Source organism: Hemicordylus capensis, chromosome 13 (genome assembly GCF_027244095.1).
Source record: "Hemicordylus capensis ecotype Gifberg chromosome 13, rHemCap1.1.pri, whole genome shotgun sequence".
Taxonomy (NCBI): Eukaryota; Metazoa; Chordata; class Lepidosauria; order Squamata; family Cordylidae; genus Hemicordylus; species Hemicordylus capensis.
This window is the reverse complement of record NC_069669.1, coordinates 4,233,753-4,255,688: the sequence shown is the minus strand read 5'-3', so window position 1 is coordinate 4,255,688 and position 21,936 is coordinate 4,233,753. Positions and strand designations below refer to the sequence as shown.

The 21,936-nt window shown below is 44.7% G+C and overlaps 1 protein-coding gene and 1 long non-coding RNA gene across 2 annotated transcripts in view; one reads left to right on the top strand and one right to left on the bottom strand.

The window, feature by feature from the left end:
* The window catches only part of TEKT5 (tektin 5), a 14,677-nt gene extending 4,518 nt beyond the window's left edge, over positions 1-10,159 (top strand). Inside the window, exons 3-7 of the mRNA XM_053275847.1 lie at positions 234-304; positions 2,295-2,438; positions 3,723-3,945; positions 6,677-6,831; positions 9,943-10,159. Coding sequence (XP_053131822.1) covers positions 234-304; positions 2,295-2,438; positions 3,723-3,945; positions 6,677-6,831; positions 9,943-10,159 — 810 coding nt within the window. The remainder of the gene's footprint in view (positions 1-233; positions 305-2,294; positions 2,439-3,722; positions 3,946-6,676; positions 6,832-9,942) is intronic.
* LOC128336377 (uncharacterized) overlaps positions 9,353-21,936 on the bottom strand; it is a 20,687-nt gene continuing 8,103 nt past the window's right edge. The window contains exon 2 of the long non-coding RNA XR_008311938.1: positions 9,353-10,193. This is a non-coding gene — a long non-coding RNA (uncharacterized LOC128336377). The remainder of the gene's footprint in view (positions 10,194-21,936) is intronic.

Sequence of the window (21,936 nt, the reverse complement as noted above, 5' to 3'; positions counted from 1 at the left end):
AATTTCAGTTCTCCTCCTCCCTAAAGCTGCAATCCTAAACACATTTTTTGAGAAAGTCAACCCCACTGAACACAATGGATTTCCTTCCAAGAAAACATGCCTAGGATTGCACCATACAGGGCTTTCCCTCTTTATTGGCTGCTGCCACCACACTGAAGAACAATCCCTATGAAGAATAATATTTCCCCTTCATTTTATTCAAATCACTGACAGCTGTATATGTTCTATTATAGGAGGTTGATTTGATCAGAACATGCCAAGATAAAATGAGAAGGCTTGCAGAACGAATTGATCAACAACTGAAGTAAGTTTCTTAAAAATATAATCCAACTGACAACTGGGTAGCAAGTTGGGTCCCATTCATTAATGATATAACAACCAGTTTTTCTTGGAGGTCTCTGTGCATCACACATGGGATTTGTGCCTGCACAGAGCCACTATCCGAAAACTTCCAAAGCTTTACCTTATAAGGAAAAAAGAGCAGGAAAACCAGCTCCTCCTATCAGCAAATGTACCTCACTCCTTCAGTCTTTCTTCAACTGCCGCAGCTATTGCACCTCTGGTTGTCTTCTCCAGCTTTGCCTGTGGAAAACCAAACTAAACGTATTATTACCTTAATTTTGTTCTGCTTTTTTTCTGTCTTGCTGTCCTCTCTTCTCTCTAGTTTTGCATTTTGATTTATATCAAGACCCCATACCACCCTGCCAGTTTCCTCCTCTTTGGGCCTCTTATGGCTACAAGGACACTTTTCAAAAATCGTACTTCTTGCTCCTCCAAGCTCCCCTCCTCTGATGGTCACTCTTTGTCTAACTTGCTGCGGGGAGTCTCATCAGACGGACCTCTCACAGGCTCACTCGATGGAAGACTCTGGCCAGAAATATAAGACTATAAATATAATATATAGCCAGTAGCTCAAGTTTCAGTTTTACTACTAAATAGTCAGGTTCAACCGTCTCACCAATAATACAGGTGAGGAGTGAGAAGCCCAAATTCCAACGTCACAATCTCTCCAACAAAAGCTCCAAGCCAATTTGACGTGTTGTTTCCAGCAGTTTGTTCAAGGCACAGGCTGCCTGATTGATAGTCGGCAGCCATGTGCACTTAATCAACACTCCACCCCCACCAGCTGCCATAGATTCAGTCCGGCTTCTGTCTTCTGGCCAGCCAGTTACTCCTTCGTAATTCCCTCACCTGCTGCTGATGTTTTCCCCATCTGCATTCTCAAGGAGATAGTGGCTGTTCAAACTCTGGCTCAGATCCTGACCCCAAAGATCATCTGGCACTGCTGGCCCCTCCTGTGCCAAACACTCACCCTGGCCTGTCTCAGTTACCTCCCCATTCACATTACCGGCCTGCTCCTCCTCAGGCACCTATGCTGAGAGTAAAGTAACTTGGAGCCAGTTCATAGTTTCAAATCAATATATATGGCATTTATTAGAGAACTCCATTCTGGATAGGAAAGTGAGGAGTTAGGATTTCTAATCTATCTATCTAGCTGGATGCAGATGGATTCTGCATCTCTCTGCACACATTGTGCAGGGGAGCGGAGAGTTTGCATGTTGCAAGGTAGAAGGAACAGGAAAAGAAGGGAGAGAGGAAGGAAGTGGCTGGAAGGAACTCCCTAAGATTAGCAATCTACATTCCAAAGGGATAGTGTCAGAGCAGTAGAGAAGGGATGACCAATGTCTTGACCCTCTGGCCCTCTGACTCACTAGTCTGTCCTCCTGTGTCACTGAGACAAGAGACAGCGCAAAGTCCTTCACTCCCAACAGGCGTCCCACTGAAAGGAAGAGGAGATGTGCAAGAGCCCATACCCACCACAGCTTGAAAGGGAGAAGCTTCCAGCTGATCATGCAGGTTGATATTTTCTAAAACTTCAGGTGAAAATTCACACTTTGGATTTGTGAATTTAGAATTTTCCAGACTGTTTTTTTGACTCTTATAACCTGGAGTTTTCCCAGATGGGCAGCTTTACTGTGGGAGGAAGTGCCTAAAGTTAAGCTGTTTTGAGCACTGCACCAAAGTGTTACTTTTTTAGGATGCATAGAATGCACAGTAACTGCGAATTGTCAGAAGCAAAGCTGAATCATGCCATTGGCTCTGTGAGCGGCACCTTCTGTTGTCTTCCTGACATTGCTGTAGATGGTTTGCTTGTATGAAACCCCCCACCCACCCTGCCCAGCCTAAGTGTAGCAAAGCTGCATTCAATTGCCATTTGGAAACGCTCCTGTAGACAGTAATACAAACATAATTAATGTGGTGATATAGCAAATTCCCTCCCCCCTTCTTTGTAGCATTAACCGAGATGCACAACACGCCCTTGAAAGGGACCTCGGTGACAAAAGCTCTGCCCATTTCATTGATGAGAAGTGTTATAATCTGAGGAATACTTCCGACAGCATCAACTTCTACCACGGAGTGGAAAAGATCGATGGAACGTAAGTACAATGCAGTGTGTTTATAATGTCTGTAATTAATGTGGCCAATTACTTTTACTGGACACAAAGCGAACACCAAAACCAAACCTCACAACATCCATGTTGTTGGAGGACAGGTCTATCAGTGGCTACTAGTGTAAGGGCTATAGGCCACCTCCAGCCTCAGAAGCAAGATGCATCTGAATACTAATTGCAGGCGAATAACAGCAAGAGAGAAGGCTTGCCCTCTCCTCTTGCTTGTGGGCTTCCCAAAGGCATCTGATGGCTCTGTGTGAGACAGGATGCTGAACTAGATAGGCCTTGGGCTGGGCTGGATCCAGCAGGGCTTTGCTTATGTTCTTAATTTTCAGGCATTCTGTGTTCTAAAGAATGTTCCTGGGCCGTTTTGAAGTTAGCAAAAGCAATTTGTAAAGCAACTGCCTTGGTATCTTCATAGAGAGAGGAGAAAGAAGCCTCTGTTGTTCAGTGGTCCCTCTAATTTTTTTCATTTCTGTGTGGAATGAGTTTTGTTCTGGGCAGCAGTATCAAGGCAGTGTGTCCGCACTTGCATTCAGAATGGGGCCTTCTTGATTCAACCTGAGCGGGATCTAAAATGAACTGAGTGGACATCCAAAAACTTGTGAGCCCACGAATATGTGCACGCCTTAAAGGGAACAGTGCTGTTGTAGTGGGCAAAACATTAGAAAAAGTATTCGAACTCGCCCCCTGCCCCCTGCCCTGTATAGATAGTAATTAGAGATGGAAATGGCCGTTCAATTGCCATCTGAAAGGCTGACTTCCAGCTGAAGTCAGCTTTAGAGCTGATGACCCGCTTATCGCTGATGATCCACTTACTCCACTGGGCCCAACAGGCATAATCTGAAGAATCACATGTCAGTGATGCAAACATGGAACTCCACATGTTCATGGGCTGTCCATTCTCTTTAATGAGCTGAGATTCACCACTACATGCATGGAGCATTCCTTGACTTTTGCATTCATTGCAACGATTGCATTCGTTGCTTTTGCATTCATTGCATCATAGAGTTTTAGACTTGGAAGGGACCTGGAGGTCTTCTAGTTCAAATCTCTACTCATTGTTATAGAGCCCTGAGATATGCTGAGGTGTTGCTTTTCTGAAATCATATGGCAGCAAAATTAAAATGGTAGTTTTACATGGCACTTATGCTAGTGCCATATGATCTGACTGTTGTACAATAACCTAAAACACTGGATATTTCAGCTTATTGTACAACCCTAGCTGTGGGGTGTCTGATTCTTATCTTCCTGATTCTTATCTTCCAGGGTTTCAGTCCCTGAAACATGGGCCAAGTTTAGCGACGACAACATCCGGTATTCTCAGAATGCCCGGGCCAATTCAGCCACCCTTCGTGATGAGGCAGAGCATACACTGGAGACCACATCCGAGGATATGTGGAGGCAATGGACGGACACCAACTTGGCTTTTGATGCACGCATCTCAGAAATAGCTGATGCAAAGAACAAGCTGCAGGCACAGCTGGCTAAGGTGAGAGAGCACTCTCTTCAAAATGCTGGGTCAGACAGCCCTACTTTTTTGATGAATGTGTACAATGTTCTGTAATTGTTTTCTGAGCTTTGATCCACTTTGCTTGACTGAAAGATGTTTGTCATCATATTTGATGGCACAGTTTTAATTAATGGTAATATTGTTGTAGGCTTTATGTACAACAATATTTATGTAGACTTTGTAAGCCACTTTGAGCATTCGAGAGCAGGTGGCCTAGAAACTTAATGCACTCCATCTATCTGCCATGGCATTCCAGCAACCTGAGGGCACATTCCCCACTGGCACTGAGTGGACCACTTAGCACCTGGTTTCCTTTCCAGCTAGTAACACGAGCGTACATGGACACTCAGCACAGGACACACCGGTCACATGGAGTATTCGACTTGTATACTCCATATGGGCCGGTGGAGCAAGGGGAAGTGTGTGGGATGAAACAAATCAACGCTCTGTATTTAGAAGAGCACAAGTACTGTTTCCCAAACTATGGGAAACACCTATATCAGGCAGCAGTGAAATAGGAAGATGCTGAAAGGCATCATCTCATACTGCACAGGAGAAGGCAATGGTAAACCCCTCCTGTATTCTACCAAAGACAACCACGGGGCTCAGTGGTCACCAGTTGTTGACACCGACTCAATGGCACCCTTTACCTTTAAGTACTGAAGAAGAGCACACACACCCCACCCCAGCCCACCCCTGGAACATTTGGTGATTTTTAAAAAAAATTCTCTAAAAAAGAGCAAGTTCCAGATTTGCTCTCCACAGATTTACAAAAGACTAAAAACTCTGATTATATGAGGTTAAATCAGTCAATCACACAAATGACAAGAAGCTGAAATGTTTTTCAGTTTTAACTTTGGAAATGTTCTACTATGTTCTCAGTTAGTTTTGGAAGCTTCGTACATCTTTAAATGACAACAAGGTCTGCCATGCTTGGAGCCCTGTTGCCGAAGCTGAATCATCTGCCTGATCCATTTTGTGATGGTGCAGACAAGAAGGATTTTTTTTTTTTTTTGGCTTGACCCCAAGCTGATCAGATGATGCAGTTTTAGCATGCACGACCACCATAAAAATGTGCAAAACTGCGAGTTTAAAAGTGACTCCCAAAAACGATGCAAAGAGTGGATATTTTTTACACTGGATATAAATCAGGCTATACTCTCACAATAAAAAAATCCGAATTGTGTGTCAAGTGCTCCCTGATAGTTTGCGGGGACTTCATCATGGTGAGTTTTTGGAGATACAAGTTTTGGGCGAATAAATAAATAAAATTTGGCCAATATGCGAATGCACCCCCTCCATTCCGGAGGAGATGTGAACTAAAAGCCGGGAATGAAAAACTTCAAGGTAGCCAAGTGCTAGACACAAGGGAGCCTGCTGTCAGCCCCAGTGGGCCAGAATAAAGTGTGTGGTCCAAAACACGGAGGAGTTGAGTCTAGAGCAGCAATGGAGGCTAGAAAATGTGAGTGTAAAATGCTAAGAATGTATGAGTGGCTTTTCTCTTTGACTCTGGATTTATTTTGTAAGTTACTCTTTGTGTCCCCATGCATGTAGAGTGTGGGGGAACCAACACTTTCAACACTCATTAATCTCTCTCATTGTGAATACAAAGGAGTGGCTTAAACATGCCAAGTGGTACCTTTTGGTGGTACTATGCCACCCCCTTTTGTGTCTCCATCAAGCCACAGGATCTGTTCAGTAGCAGAACATTTTAAACAGGGAGCATTCCTGCTCCAGGGAACAGACACACCCTTTCTCTGCTTATGATGAAGGTGGAGAAAAGCATGCATAACAAGAACACCAGAGGACAAATTTGTCCTTATGTTCTGGATGAGAATGTTTGGCAGCTCTGTAAACTCAATCTAGTGAGGCTCTAAAGTTCAGGATTTCTTGGTTCTCTCCCCATCTCTCCTTTTGCTGTTTTGCTTCTTGATTTTTGGGAGGCGGCCACAAAATGTTGTAGATTGGATCGTTACAATCTGGTGACTTTTCCCACCAATCCGTTCAGACCTTTTCAAATGATATGAATTAGTTTAGTCCAATGTGTACTCACTATGTGTAATCAAAGGGCATTTACAGTAAGTTTCTGCCAGGCACTGGAAGTAGCTGTCCTACGGATACAGGGTGTTTTTTTTCTTTTCCCCTCTAATTCTTAATGATTTAAAGCAGAAAAGGAAAAAGGATCACAGTCAGCAACAGACAATGACCTTAAAACCACATCTTTTATAAAAACTCCCAGTCAAAATGTAAGATGGTTGAATGTTTAGTTTGGATTGTGAGTTCATGCAGAAGTCCTGACCAAATTTATCCTGAGCAGAACTCTGGCAGTTAGAAACAAGACCAGGAAAGTGAGGCTACCTTGTACTGGGCCAATGAGTATTTACTGTGTCAAATACGGGAAATAAAATGTTGCACTGAAATGTAAAACACATGTGGATTTTGCAAGAAAGATTGAGGGGTGTGATATTATATCCCTGTTAGCAGATCTCTCCTGATAATGTCCTTGAGGATTTTCCATTGTGATGTTAAAAATTCTCCATATATATTTCTTCCCAAAGCAGTCCTATGAAGGAAATACATTATTTTATTTATTTATTTATTTATTTATTTATTTAGTGCAGTTATCTGTTGTCATTACCTTACCCATGGTGAAGTCATCTCACAATGTCCTGTGTAAAAGATGTTGCTGTTTTTTAATGTTTCCTTTCAGACACTTCAAGAGATATTTCAGACAGAGAATACAATCATGTTACTGGAAAGAGCTATAATGGCTAAGGAATGTCCACTCAAGGTGGCTCAGACCCGTCTTGAAGCAAGAACCTGGCGACCAAATATGGAGCTATGCCGTGATATACCGCAGTTCAAGTAAGTGCATCCTCTGACCCTCCTCCCCCAAAGAGGACATCTGAAGGGCTGCTGAATTTCAGATCCATTTGCTGAGTATTCAGAGTCTAGCCAGGTTGGTGGATTGCTTTGTAATATCTTGCTTCTCCCGTCCCAGAAAAATTGGTACCCTGAGATCTGAGCAACACCCAGCAGTAGTGCGGGCATGTTGGGGAACTGAATGTGAGGGTTTTTAATTTTTTTGTTTTTTTAGGGTTCAGCAAGTTGTTGCCTTTTCCTTCTTCATCTTTCCTGAAGCTTCAACCCTTCTGAGTATCTCTGCAAGAAAGGCTGGAGTGGGGATACTTAATCCAATCCTATCTGAATGGGGAGGGAAAGACGCACTAAGAGTTGCTTCGGGCTGGAAGGGTGGGGTGCAGGGCACATTCTGCCTTCCCTTCCTAGTGCCCACAATGTCTCCCCTGTACAAGCGCGTTTGCCCTCCCTTGCCCAGTGGACCCTACACCTATGCATGCCAGCCATGAACTGTGTGTTCAAACTCCTTTTTCTCTTTGTTCTTACATTTGTTTAGAATATGCCACGCTTAATCTGAACCTAGGTTCAACCTGGAAACCTGAGAAATAAAACTCAAGTCTTCTTTTCCATCACTGCTGAGAAGCCATGGCCAGCTTCTCAGGGTGGGGGTGTGAGTCAGCTGCTATTGGAGTTCAGGCAGGCTTGGCCTTCTCTTTCTTGTGATGTTGGCTGGACAGTTTGCTGAAGTCTTGGTCAAACCAGACACAACAGCCATCACACAGATTCTTTTTGAAAAACAGCAGCCACAAGGAGAACTAGTCTAGATTGGGGAAGGGGTTTGGGAAAAAACAACCTCTTTCCCACCATGCTGCTTCCCTGATGAACCCTACCCCCCACCCAACCCCCAAGTGGCTGTTTGTCCCAGGAGGAAGTTGCTATTTTCTTCTCTGGACCTATGAAACAAGTATCCCATGAAAGAGCCCTTTCAAATTCTAAGGACCAGTTTTAGTCTCCCATTGACCCTACTTGACCTGGCATTGTGGCACTGGCTAGATAAGCCGGCCAAGAAATGTCATTTCTGTTTTTTTGAACTAGAGGCTACAGTGCAAAATGGGGTGTGGTTGTATGTGAGAGGCAGAGGGAAAGCTGGAAACTCTGCTATGGATTATTGTATCAGCACAACTAGATGCCATTTGAATAGCCTTTTTCGATGCAACTTGAGTTTTTAGCACAGTTGTTACTCAACAGCTGAGAGTGATCCAAAAGTATTTCCTCTAGGAAACCACAATATTAGTTGCTCTGGGGGGGGGGGGGAGTCATCACCTCTTTTCCCCTCTCCCTTCACCAGCACTTCTAGGACCTTTTTTGCTGTGGCACCAACCCAGTGGAAGCCCCCTCCCATATATCTTCAGGTGCCTTGCCAAGATCTGGCTTTTTAAACAGGCATTTGGACTGTATTCATTTGACTCCCTGATAGATTTGTGCTTTTTAATAGCAGGGTCAATATGTGATATTTACTGTCTGCACTGTTGTTTGTTTGAATGTGTGACTGCATTTGATTTGCTGGTGTTATTTTAATTATTTAAAAACAATTTTTAAAATTATTCATAAAAGCCAATCCATTGCCACTGTAACTGCAGCATGGTGTATCTCATGTGACAAGCAATTCAATCCCTACCCCTGTCACCCCTCCTCCTAGCCATTCTGTGAACAGTGTTAAATTTTTAAAGCTTTTTTAGAAGTTGAGTGCCCCCTGCTGTCCCTCTGCAAGAGGGGCGCACACAGCTGGCTATTCAATAACAAGTGCAACATGGCTAAGCCAGCTATGCCATTCCAGGATAATGTTATTTGTTTCTTTTATCCCTTTTTGTTCTCTGAAGAGCTGTGAAGATCTTCCTCTCTAGCTGTGGAGCACATATCCCCGCAAAGATGAAGGGCAAGCAAGAATACACTTCTATTCTTCTTCTTTCGCTGGCCCTAGACCAAGCATCTCATTTAGCACTCGCTCCATTTGTTCAGCTTCTGAATACTTTATTTCTTAAGCCCCTTTTGTCTTCCGCACACAAGTCTTCCATGCACAATTTATCCCCATAGGGATAATGCCAGGCGCCCCGGTTGTTACTTGGGTCGCCTGCATCTATGGCCCTGGTGCTGCACAGACAGAACTGCCCCTTTGCACAGTATCTTTGCAGTGAAGACACTGGATCGGAGCTGGGGTGGAAGTATAGTGCTGAAATTATGATTTTTAAAAATCATTTAGAAAGACCGGAAGAGTTGAGTCATCCTTTCCAAGTGCACCTGTATTCCCCTCAGTGGGTGGGAGAGATAACATCTGCAGCCAGCAGCTATTTAGCCCAAAGCTTTGGCCAAGGATCAAAGAGGCTTTATAACAGAACTTCCAAGCTTTGGATCTCCTCAGACCTCTCTCAATAGGCAGACACAAAAAGGGGCGTGCCATGCCCTCTGTGCAGTGTTGGGCATGTTGCTGCAACTTACAGCGGATATGTGCTATAATAAAATAATACAATTGACCTTTAAAAATATAATTTTCTCAAGGTGGTTTACAAAATAAAAAAATTAGTATGATTAATAACAAAACAACAAATGAAAGGAGCGAAAAACCCACACAAAAAACAGAATCATAAAATAGAAAAGGATTAAATATCCCTCCTGTGCAGCACAGGTCCCAATCCTGATCAGCCACCTGCATCTGCTGTTTAACCTTTTTTTTTTAAAGGGGTGGGTGGCAAATGAGGCATTTAATGTAACATATTGTTTGGCTTTCAGTTACTAGTTTATGGCTCTCCAAGGTTTCAGGCAGGCATCCTTTCCAGCCCTGGTACTACCTGGAGGAGCACTAGGGTTGAAGATGAGGCTTTCTGCATGCAGAGCAGATGCTCTACCACTGAGCTACAGCTCTATTGTTACTGTTGCGCTTTTGTGCCGAGTTTTCTGCTCCTTTTTCATTGTTCTTGAATCTATTTGTATTATTTTTCATGGATTCGCTAAGCCACTTTGAAAGACTTCTTGGATGAAAGATTATTTCAATAAAAAATAATAATACTAGATGGAGTTGGCGTTCCAAAAGGGGTAACTGGTTTCCACCTTTCCATTCAGGCTGGTCAATGAAGTTTTCACCATCGACGACACACTGCAGACTCTGAAGCTCCGCTTGCGCGAAGCCCAAGACACTCTTCAGCTGCTGATCCTCAACAAGGCGAGGCTGGAGCATGACCTCCTGGTGAAGGCCAACTCCCTCTTCATTGACAAGGAGAAGTGCATGGGGATGCGCAAGACCTTCCCCAGCACCCCACGCCTGGTTGGCTACACCTGAAACGGCCCACGTCGTCTTCCCCGCTCCTGTCAATCTGACATAAAAGATTGCCATAAATCATGGGAGACCATTTTGCTCATTTATTTTTGTTAGCACACTGAAGAAAGCAAGCGAACCCAATGGAAATAAATGTAACCAAAGCAAAACCAGAACACGATCACAGCTTTTCTTGCTTCCAGAAATCTTAAAAGCAGCAATTCCTGTGAGAGGAAGTATTGCCACAATACATGCTGATTTGGTGCCATGGCTCAAGACCCTACTTTGGAAAACCCACATCGCTAATGAAGGGGTTCTCAGCCTTAGGTCCCCAGATGTTGTTGGCCTACAGTTCTCACCATCCCCAGCCAGGGAATGACAGGATTTGTAGTCGAACAGCATCTGGGTGCTTGCCAGATTGCACCCTATAACAGTGTCACAATGTGTCTGTTAAGTGTGCTTCCATGCTGCCTGTGTTTCGGAATCGCCGTCCCTGTGCTGTCAGCAAGGTTTCGTTCACATTTCTGATGCCTTATTTCGGATTTTATCTTTGCATTTTAGTGTTACAACATTGCAAGTCCATTGTAGAAAAATAGCTGTATTTTCCCATTTTAGATTCTGGGCGTCGTTTTCAATACGATCCTGCCAAGTCGAAGCATTTTACCCCTGCTTGGCATGTAACCTGGAAGGCACCCGGATGTGGTCCCTGTTGATGGCCACAAGTTACAGAATTCTTCCATATAAGTAAGGATTGGGGGAAAAGCTGATCTTAGCAATGTGGGAGTGGACAAGGGTTCCTCAACCTGTGAGTATCAACCACTTCCAGTTATTTTCAGTCCTTAGAGTCATCTTGATACACAACATAAAGTAACTGTACACAACTCACTGCTCAATTACGTTGAATCGACACTTAGAACCATCTTTTCATAACATCAGCTAATTGTAAGTGTTGATTCAATGTAATTGCACAGTGAGGTGTGTGTAAAGCTAGTTAAAGACTAACTAGAGGAGAAACATAATGTGTGGGATTTGCTTATAAATGGAAGTTCTCAGCCTGTTTATGGCAACAATCTTCTCTGAACTACCCAGATTTCCCCACAACAACTTTATCGTGCTCTCGCCTTCTGATCTTTCTCATGAATGCCGTTTCGTGAATGCCGTTTCTTCCATAACCCAGCTGCATTCTTGTTCTTCCTTAGCAATGTCAAGAGTCTGATTTGCAAACAAAGTGCTATTTTGTTCCCCCTCCTGGATTCAGCTCTGCAAGGAGCCACTTAGTGGACATGTGGTGGAGGGGGAGGGAAGGGCACGAAATAAGCAATTAAGATGCCTCTTAATGTTGTCAGACTTCCTGCATACAGAACATTCTTTAAAGTTTGCAAAGCTGGAACGAAGAGAGCCATCAGCCTCTCCCCTTTCACCCCCCAATGCCATGTGCCTCAGTTATAGGAACTTAGGAAACTGCCTTATACCAAGTCAGCCCCTTGGTCCATCTAGCTCAGTACTGTCTGCACTAACTGGCAGCAGCTGTCCTAGGTTCCAGGCAGGAGTTTTCCCCAGCCTTACCTGGAGATGCTGCCAGGGATTTAATCTGGGACTTTCTGCATGCAAAGCAAGCAGATGCTCCATCAAGGAGCTATGGCCCCATCCCCTAAGGGGAATATCTTACAATGCTCCCATGTAGCCGGCCATCCAATGCAAACCAAGGTCGACTTTGCTTAGCAAAGGGGACAGTTCATGCTTGCTACCACAGAACCAGTTCTCCTCCCCAGAGACGGGTTCTCTAGTCAAGGTACTAGAGCCATGATGTAACCCATGATCGGGTGCATATTCTTGGGGAGAGTGCAAATTGGACAGCTTGCAAATTGGAAACAAAAACCCATGTCTGCTCTTGATTGGAGCCTTGCTGCAGGAGCCGCTACTGCTCAGCTGATATCTGGCACCTGCTGATGGACCACCTCATCCTGCTTAGCGCTGAGTGCCAGGGAGCTCCGTCCTCAGTGAGACAGCTCCCTTGCACTGTTGATGCCTGGCTCCTTGTCCCCACTGGTCAGCTGGGAACTGGAATCACCCAGCAGAGGCCAGGCCAATCCTTTCCAGATTACAAGCTACAACAGCCGTAAAATGCTCCGGCTCGAGGAGCGAATTGAAAATGTAATTAAAGTGTTTTACGCAAAGCCACCAGTTTCTAGTTGTGCAAAACTCTACAGCTATTTATTTTCATCACACATGCGACGTTGTGTAATGCAATAAAACCCCAAAGCAATAAAATCCAAAAGAAGGTATTGGAAATGTGAACGGCACCTTGCTGACAGCGCAGGGACTGCAATGCCAAAACATAGGGAGTTCAGAAGCACACTGAATGGACACGTCGTGACACTGTTGTAGTGTCCAATCTGGAAAGCGCCCAGGATAACAAGAGTAAGAGATGAAGCTGCTCCTAGGAGAAGAGTGTCCTAGTATAGTGAGAAATACTGCTGCCATCCTGGAAATTTCTGCATGATGCACCCAGGCATTGCCCGTTCACACAACTTTCTCTGTGCAATCAAGGGCATGCCTGGGGGAGAGCAGAAATGAATTGGGAGCGAGGGGGGGTGTTCTCACAACAGTTTTCCCCACCTCAAATTATGGATATTGATGGTTGTACAGCTTCAGTCTGGGTAGCTCCCAACACCCCCCCCCCCACACACACACACGTCAACGGAGTCAGTTTCTGTATGAAGAGTCCTGTGGGATCATCCAGTGTAAAGAAATCAAACAATGTTGCATGATATGTGGACCAGCCTTTAGCAGGTGCACAGTATCTGCCGCCCTTCCCCACGCACCCCTCGATAATAATGTGCAGCCCTGAAACTGCTGCCCTGCGTTCCATCTCTCGCGCTCATTTTGTTCTTGTCCACAGATTAAAGCCTGACTGCGGCTGGGGAAAAAACAACAATATGTGCACAAAAGCCAGTATTCTAGGCCAGAGCTCAAGGCCGTGTTTCCCATCCAGGCTATAAATTAAGAAGGGGATCTGTTATTAGGCCACGGACAAAGAAACCTCTCCCGAAGTGCAAAGCTTTCAACCAGAGCCCAAGATCCTTCACTTCCTGCTTTGCAGGGGGTGGGAGGACGACAGAAAAAGTTGCATTCAAAGATTTGCCCCTCAGGGGCTGAAATGGGCAGTTTTGATCATCTCTATAGACCAACTAACGGCTTATACAACCTCACCATCCCAAAAGTAAGAAGAATGTTTACTGTGGCACGTGTTAATGCATTGCCCTTGGTTGTTGTGGAAGGTTGTTATTCACACAGTCCATATCATTTATGTTTATGCCCTTGTCAGTCAGGGATGGCTGAGTTGGTTGATCACGATTTACTCCACCGCCCATTTTATAGAGATACTCATTTATTGTTTATATCACCTATTTTAGCAAATTCAGGGTAGAAGCCCTGTGTGTAAAGCCTCCTGGTGAATAAAAATGCCATAATTGTTTAACCTTTCAGCAAGACGCACAAACAGCCACCTGCAACTAATAAACAGCCGATGCTTTTCCCAGCTGTGGACTGCTGGCCTGCCAATTGCACAGAGACCTTGCTGAACTCACCCTTCACTCAGATAGCTTTTAGAGCCATTTCAAGCAAAAAAAAAAAGTCCTTTTCCCCGTTTGCAGTGGATCTAGGGATGTTTATAAACCTTGTACTCAAGGTTCGTAAAGCTCTTACCCGTGGAGGGAGGATGGGAGGGAGGGGAGAATAATCAGGGTGGGTGGAGAGACTTTGCTAGGGTTGTGCTTCTGCAAAATGTCATCTGGCATTGACCACGTTGCCATTTGGACAAAGCGGAGCTCTTGCTGTCCCTGTTTTCCACAGCCAAATATTCAGAGAACGATCTTTTGTGGGTGTGTAGCAGCCTTGGTTGTAACAAAGACTTTCAGTGAAGAAAGAGGATCCCATCCTTTAGCCGGACCAAAATCCACACATCAGTCCCTGTGCCTCTTTGGTCTCTGCCTTTGGCTCTTGGTTTGTTCAAAGTGGCTGGTATAAGCTGTTTATGTCCTGCTCCCTCCCCAAGGTCTCTAGAAGTAAATTTGCTAGATGGAGGCATCTTCTGTCTAAGACAAGTGCACACAAATGTGCATGTGTGGACACTAAAACACTAGGCAGCTGGACATTTCACATACGCTGGAGTGCAGCCAGAGGCGCTCTTACCCTCTTCTGGGCTAAATTCCAGGGCCTTCACATCCCCTGGTGGTTTTACAGACAGGGCCACCACCACCCACACACCCCACTCCCCCAATCCACTTCTGATTGGAGTGTGCCAGTCCACACATTTGCTGGATTTAACCAGACCTCCCTGCAGGCTATCAGGGACCAGGACAGACAGGGCTTTGTTTTCCCCCACCCCACCCAAAGGGAGGCTGCGAATTCTGGCTTAGCCCAAGTTATGTTATGTCCAGGGTAAAAAATCTTCTATTTCCAGCAACTTTTGAAAAAAACTCCAGGGCTTCTGCTTTCTCTGAAGGTGCTGGAGGTGCTGATGGCTATGCAAAGGAGGTGCTGATGGCTGTGTGAATGGTCCATCTAATCCCTCCTCTGCTTTAGAGACAGAGGCTCCAGCTTGAGGAGCCAATTGAAAATGTAATGGAGTAGGGAAAGAAAGATGTGGGTAATATATTAAGTTGCATGTTGAAATGTTTCTGCTCATGCATCTTTGCATAAATAGACCTGTTTTATATTCTTACATTCTTATGAGTTCAGTTCAGTTGCTGTTTGTGCCCTCAAGAACCCACGTGTTAAAAATACTGCGTGTGTCACAGAGTGTGTGTGTGTGTGTGTGTGTAGGGAGGTGATGCTTATCTTACGGGGGTGGGTGGGGTGGGGCTGGGCTGGGCTCCAAAGGCCTTTAGATCCAGGCTCCAAAATTACCTAGGTGCACCTCTGAGTGCAGTGGAGGCATATATGGTATTAAACTGCTGCTCTGCCTCCCCTTAGCAGAGTTGGAGGTGGAACGGAGTGCCTCCCCTTCCACGACTCTCCTAGCTTTTCCATTCACACACTGGGAAAGACTGGCAGCTGTCTGCAAGGGAAAATCAGCCAGCCATTCTGGGCTATTAACTGGTCATCTGTCTGACACAAACAATTGGAGGAGGGGTGGCTAGTACTCAGAACAATACCATTAGCTCTCAGCACAAATAGGTTTGGGGTGGAAGGGGTGTTGGCACTTAAATCAATGCTATCACTGTTGATAATTTGGGGTGGGTGGGTGTGGCAGTGTGAACTACTATAAAGGAATGTTTTAGGAGAAGCCTTTGCCAGAAAGCTCAGAGGGGATGATTCAGCATTTTTCTTCCCCTCACATGGGCTTGCTCTGAGACAAAGGCTTGTATTTTGCTACAGAAGTATTTCTCTCTCTAATAACACTAGAACATGGGGTTTTCCATGTTGTTTATTGGCAGTAGATTCAGGACAGGCAAAATAAAGTTTTCACACAACACACAATTAAGTTATGGAATTTGCTGCCTTAAGATGGGGTATTGGCCACCAGTTTAGGCTACTTTTATAAAAGGCAATTTGGCCTGGAAGTTGGCAACCCTGTTTACCCAGTTGCTACTTTGATCTGGTTCTGGTTATGCGCTTTAAACAGCAGAAGTATACCAATAAATTTAGCAGGTTAAAAATGTCTTGTCAGAGTATTAAGTGATATTAAAAAAGACAGTAGCTGTATGTTTAAACACACACACACACACACACACACACACACACACACACACACACACACACAGATGTCTCCAATAGCTGTGGCTGTTGTTAATTTGAGTGCATTAATATCCACTGTTTATACAACATCTATAAATAGTATTGTTAACATTTATTTTCCTGGCAGGGTTCCTGGGTGTTAACAGCAGTCTGGGAAACCACCATTCAGCAGATGAAATTTTCCTTGACATGGTAATGAAGGAAAGCTTTCCCTCTTGGATTTCTGCTTCTCATGTGGCTGTAAAGCACCCAGGAGGCGTGTTGGAGAACTGGAGTGAAAGAACGCCACATTGACAGCAATACAATATTTCAAGGTATTAGTCATATAATGCAAAAATAAAAACCTAGATCAAGAAGGAAATTACCGTTATCTAGGGAAAAACTTTTATCGTGACAATGATCTCTCTCTCTCTCAAGCTTCGTAGGACAAGCCAGAACAAAATTTAACCAAATGAAGATCTTCTTCTGCGAGAGTAGACTAGTTCTGCAACCAGAATCAGAATGATTAAATGCTACATCTGGCCTCTTCTCCTGTGAGGCACATGGAGAGAGAGAGAGTCATTCATTCATTCATAGAGAGTCATCCACACAGTAGTGGCTGGTGAGCATTGGAGCTGGGGGGGTGGGGCGGGGGGCGGGAGAGGAGATAAAAGAGAACTGACTGCTAAAGAGAAGAGAGGCACTACTGGAAAAGTTGCCTCTTGGCCCAGTGAGTGGAGGCATTGCATTCAGCTGAAGATGATTTATTTAGAATATTTATATGCTGCAGAAGAGGAGGAGGAGGAAGACAAGTCCTCAAAGCGGTTTATGTAGAAAAAGGAATGAGAAGATAGCTCTCTGTGCCAAAGAGGCCAACAGTTTGCAAAAAAGCACATAGGAGGCAACCACTGGGAGGAATGTTATACTGTGCTCAACAGTGACAGTTGCTCCCCCTTCGCTAAATATAAGAGACTTTAAGAGGTGTCTTCTGGCTCAATGAGCAGAACACCATGTACTGCACAAAACCACTAGTTCCACTTTCCATCCTACAACTGGCAAAGCGCCACACAGCCAACAGCTCTGCATGTGTTGTTTAGAGAAGGTGGACTTCCATGGTTGGACTACCATGGAGGATTGACTGTGCAAGTCCGCTAGGTGGCGCTGTAGCCTACAAATGTGCTCTTAATCGAGGAGAGAGGCTTTTACCAACTCTGTGGTGCTTGGGTCAGGGCTTCTTAACCTTGGTGCCTAGATGTTGTTGGATTACAACTCTATCTTTTGTTGTAAGAACAATTAACCAGCAAGACTCCTGCTAACTTGGCAAAGAGACACCTTTAAACGTGGTGATTCTTTTTATTTAGCAGAGAGAGAGTAACTGGCCCTATCCATCCCCAGTGCCTCCAGTGACTGTTGCTGGTGTCTATCTTGTGTTTCTTTTTAGAATGTGAGCCTTTTGGGGACAGGGATCCATCTTATTTATTTATTTATTATTTCTCTGTGTAAACCGCCCTGAGCCATTTTTGAAAGGGCGGCATAGAATAATAATAATAATAATAATAATAATAATAAATAATTTGATTTCTATACCGCCCTTCCAAAAATGACTCAGGGCGGTTTACAAAGAGAAATAACAAATAAGATGGATCCCTGTCCCCAAAGGGCTCACAATCTAAAAAGAAACATAAGATAGACACCCAACAGTCACTGGAAGTATTGTGCTGGGGTGGATAGGGCCAGTTACTCTCCCCCTGCTAAATAAAGAGAATCACCACGGTAAAAGGTGCCTCTTTGCCCAGTTAGTAGGGGGTCAAATCAAATCAAATAAATAATAAGAGTAATGGCACAGGGGAAAGAATTAACCCCACTTCCTTCTGCACTATAAATCCATATTAGAGACTCTGCATTTATGTTTGGTTTTTTAAAAGTGTAAAGTGTTTTTTTGTAAAGTGTAAAATGCATGATAATAATATTTCATGACTTGATTAATTTGATCCTAATTATCTGGAATTTTAAATACATAACATTTTAATGGTGTTTTCTTAGGATTTCTTGTTTTGGTTTGGTCTTCTTTAATAGCTGCTGATTTGTTTTATGCCTCATCTTTTTGTTGCTGCTTCTTGGCTTTTGATATTTTTCTGCCCGACAGTTTTAATTATAGTGGTTAGCTGCTTTGGAAGTTTTTTTTTTTTTTACAAAAAGCAGGATGCAATTGTTTAAAATAAATATATACGTTAAACTAAACAATTTCTGCCCATCAAGCTGCAGTAAAAAACACTGAAGGAAGAATGTTTTTTAAGAACTGCAAGGGGAAAAAAACAGACATACAACAAAAGGGAAGCTAATTATATATATAACAGAGCTTGAATGCTGTTTAACTTTCCTTTCTAAAAGTGAACTCTGAAGCATTCTGCCTTGCATGGCCAATAATAACAGACAGCTGCCTTGAAAACATTAATAATCAAGAACCTGGGAAGAGGCGAATGACCTTGATTTATTTTTAAGACACCTTTTTTGGGATCTGACAGCTTTGATCATTTCTTACTACACCCTCCTGTTGCTGGCTGGCTGGCAGAGCACCCTAAATTGAAGAACATCTCCCCTTCTCTTGTGTTCTCCCCAAACTGGTCTCAAACCACACGGTGCTGTTCATTCCAGCCAGAGGACAGCAACCCAAAGTTGTTGGTAAACAGAGATCAAACGTGGTAAAGAGAGCTCCGCAACCACCAGGGTAACTCCACCAAACAATTCCCTGGGACAGGTTCTACTCAAGTGAGCCTTTTGTGGGGCAAAGTTTAATTAACTTCATCCTTTGGCTTGACCAAAGGATGGTGAAAGAGCAGACAAATTCTCTCTAAAGTAATGTGTTCCACTGAGTCGGTCAACTCCTACTGTGACTTTAAATAAAGCAGCCACAGCTATTTTAAAGCAAATTAGGTGGGATGATCCTGGGCGTACAGACAGGAGAGGTGTATCATCGCTGAGAATTGCCTTCCTCATCACTACCTGCCTTGGCGGGAAATTTTTGTTAGCACATGTCAAAAGCTAAAACATTTGAATACAAAAAACTCCGCCCTTTCTCCTTTGCCGCCCTTCATGCCTGGAATTCACTCTTTGAACTAAGAGTAAGAGGTGGTTTCTCTCCCCACCAACTTCAAATCTCTTCTCAGTGATGCTATATTAGTTCATTCCCTCCAACATGTAATAGATGCAAATAGATGTAACACCCCTGTGAGCTACACAACTTCTATCAACATACTGTGAAAAGCCAAGCTATGCTTTCCTCACTGGACGCTGTATTCCTTTACTCTGCAGTGGCCTGACTTCCATTGATTCAAAGGGCAAAACAGTTCTTATTCTTTTCTTGACATACTTTAAAAATGTTATTGCCATATGTTAGGTTATCAGCAGTTTAAAACAGGCCTCAGAAGCTGCAGGGTGTGCAAAACGGCAGGCTGCACATTGTAGGATGCCTTAGCGTTCATGTGCAAGCATCAGCATGGATGTGCACTAGAGCCAAGATGCAGCAAGCCACCCACTCAGAGCTTTAAATTCTAGAGACTCTGGAGAGGATGCTCAGTCCTGAAGAATGATAACTGGAGCAACTCACAGCAACACCATTTTAACAAGGCATTCCCAAATGGTGAAAAATTGGGACAAACAGGGACAGTGAGTGTCATCGGAACGCATGTCTTCCTTCTGATCTGCTATATATATCAATCATGAAGATATTCTAAATTAAAGCGAGAGGTCGGTTTCTAATGAGAGAGAGAGAGTGAGGCTCCACTGAGCCCCACTCTACTAGAGGGCTGACCCCCACTAGGGGCACGGGACCAGGCAGCATTTACCTCAGGCACTGCAATACCTTTTGATGTCCTTGGCTGTGCACAGCTCTACTTGTTGTTTTCATGCTTATACGGATGCATTGACATGGATGTGCACTAGGGAAAATATACACACATTGTTACTCCAAGATATTACCTGGGAAAAGGCGGAGGAAGAGAGCCGAAAGGATCACAGTGCCAGCCACTCACCCTAGCAAATTTTCAACAAGGTATCCTGCAAAGGAAAATGTGGAACCAGAGAATAGGGGCTGTCCCTCGTAAGGAACACAGGAAGTTGCCTTCTACTGAGTCAGACCATTGGTCCATCTAGCTCAGTTCCGTCCACATAGACTGGTAGTGGCTTTCCTCAAGTTGCAGGCAGGAGTCTCTCCCAGCCCTACCTGGAGAGGCTGCCAGAGAGGGCAAATGGGACCTTCTGCATGCAAAGCGGATTTTCTAAGGGATGAACTAAAATGAGTAACAGGGATGCCCATTGAAAAGCCCTGGTTCCATCCAAAGGGCCATAGGAGCACATGGAATTTCTGAATGGCCATTGGCCATTCAGAAATTCCATGCATTCTATGGCCATTTGGAAAGAGGAATAAAGAAAGCTCCTTTCTACCATGTCAGGCCATTGGTCCATCTAGTTCAGTATTGTCCACAGACTGGCTGAGACTTCTGCAAGGTTTCAGGCAGGAGCCCCATCTTGGAGATGCTGCCAGGGAGGGAATCTGGGACCTTCTGCATGCAAGTGCTCTTCCCGGAGTGGCCCATCTCTAAAGGTATTCACCTTACAGTGCTCACCCATGTAGTCTCCCATTCAAATGCAAACTAGGGCAGATCCTGCTTAGCAAATGGGACAATTCATGCTTGCTACCCCAAGACCAGCTCTTGTGTGTGTTTACATGTGTTCCTTCCTCTTCCCTTACATCACGCCCCACTCCCAACAAACAACTTTGGAGAGGAATCAACAATGAATTCACATACATGAGGATTTGTTCTATCTGTGCTGCAATTGCAAAACTGTGGGTTTTCTGATTGCAGAATGTGGTGGGTGGAGGCTGGCTTTTCTTAGCCATTTGGTAGTGCCAAGTTGCAAGTGGACATGGGAAAAGAACCAGAAATCCCTGTTCGACAGAAGAGTGGCGAGGGGTTGTTCTTGGTGGGGCAGGCAGTGGCGCTCCTACCCCTGGACTTCGGGGCCAAAGTCTAGGGCTTCCACACACCCGGGGGGCGGGGGCAAATCCTCTTTAGTCTGCCAGGTGCAGCCGAGTGTGATTGTGGCTTATGCCAGGTGCTTTAGAGACAGAGGGGGGAGTAGGGAAAGGAATATGTGGGATGGGAGTATGTTATGTGTTGAAATGTTTCTGCTAATGCATTTTTGCATAAATATACCTGTTTTATATTACATTCTTATGAGTTCAGTTGCTGTTTGTGCCCTCAAGAAACCATGTGTTTAAAATACTGCATGTGTCACGATGTGTGTGTGTGTGTAGGAGGGTGATGCTTAACTTTCTGGGGGGGTGGGGAGCAAAGGCCTTTAGGTCCATGCTCCAAAATGACCTAAGTGCACCTCTGGGGGCGGGGGCTGGGGGGGGTCTCAGTTCTGCATTTAGCTTGAATACTTTGAGGAGTGACTCCTTCCATCCCTGCCTTGTATCCTGCCATGCCCAGCTCTGAGCAAATATAAAGACAGCCACCCTCCCGCCTAGCCACTCCCTGCACACCTGGTGGAGCTGGAGGCACCCTCTGCAGAACCTGTTTCCTCACCGGCCAAGCAGGTTCGGGGCCCTGGGAAGAGATAGAGGGATGTAGCTTTACCGCTCCATTGTGGTGTGGTGAGTCAGGCCAGGTAATCACAGAGTGTCAAGCTTACCTGTGTGTTTCCAGGTTTAAATAAAGTGTACGTAAGCAAAGCCACTGGAGCTTAGCTTTGCTTAAACTAACACCAGCAGGCATCCTGTTAGGCGTGGCACCAGGTGGTCACAGCTGTCTCGGGCTACAGGCTTTTTGCCGTGTTCCGAGAGAGTCCAGAGATCAAGCCTTGTGCAGAATAAAATGACCTGCTGGTCAAAGCCTTCTCTGCTTTTCAAGTGGGAGAGAGAGGGAGGAATCATCTCCAGAGGTGCACCTAGGTCATTTTGGAGTTTGGACCTTTGGCCTGCCGCTGCAAGTTAAGCTTCATCCCTCTACACTCACACAGCCCCTATGAGACACACAGTGTTTTTAACACCCCCACCCCTGGCAAGTCAAGCCTCC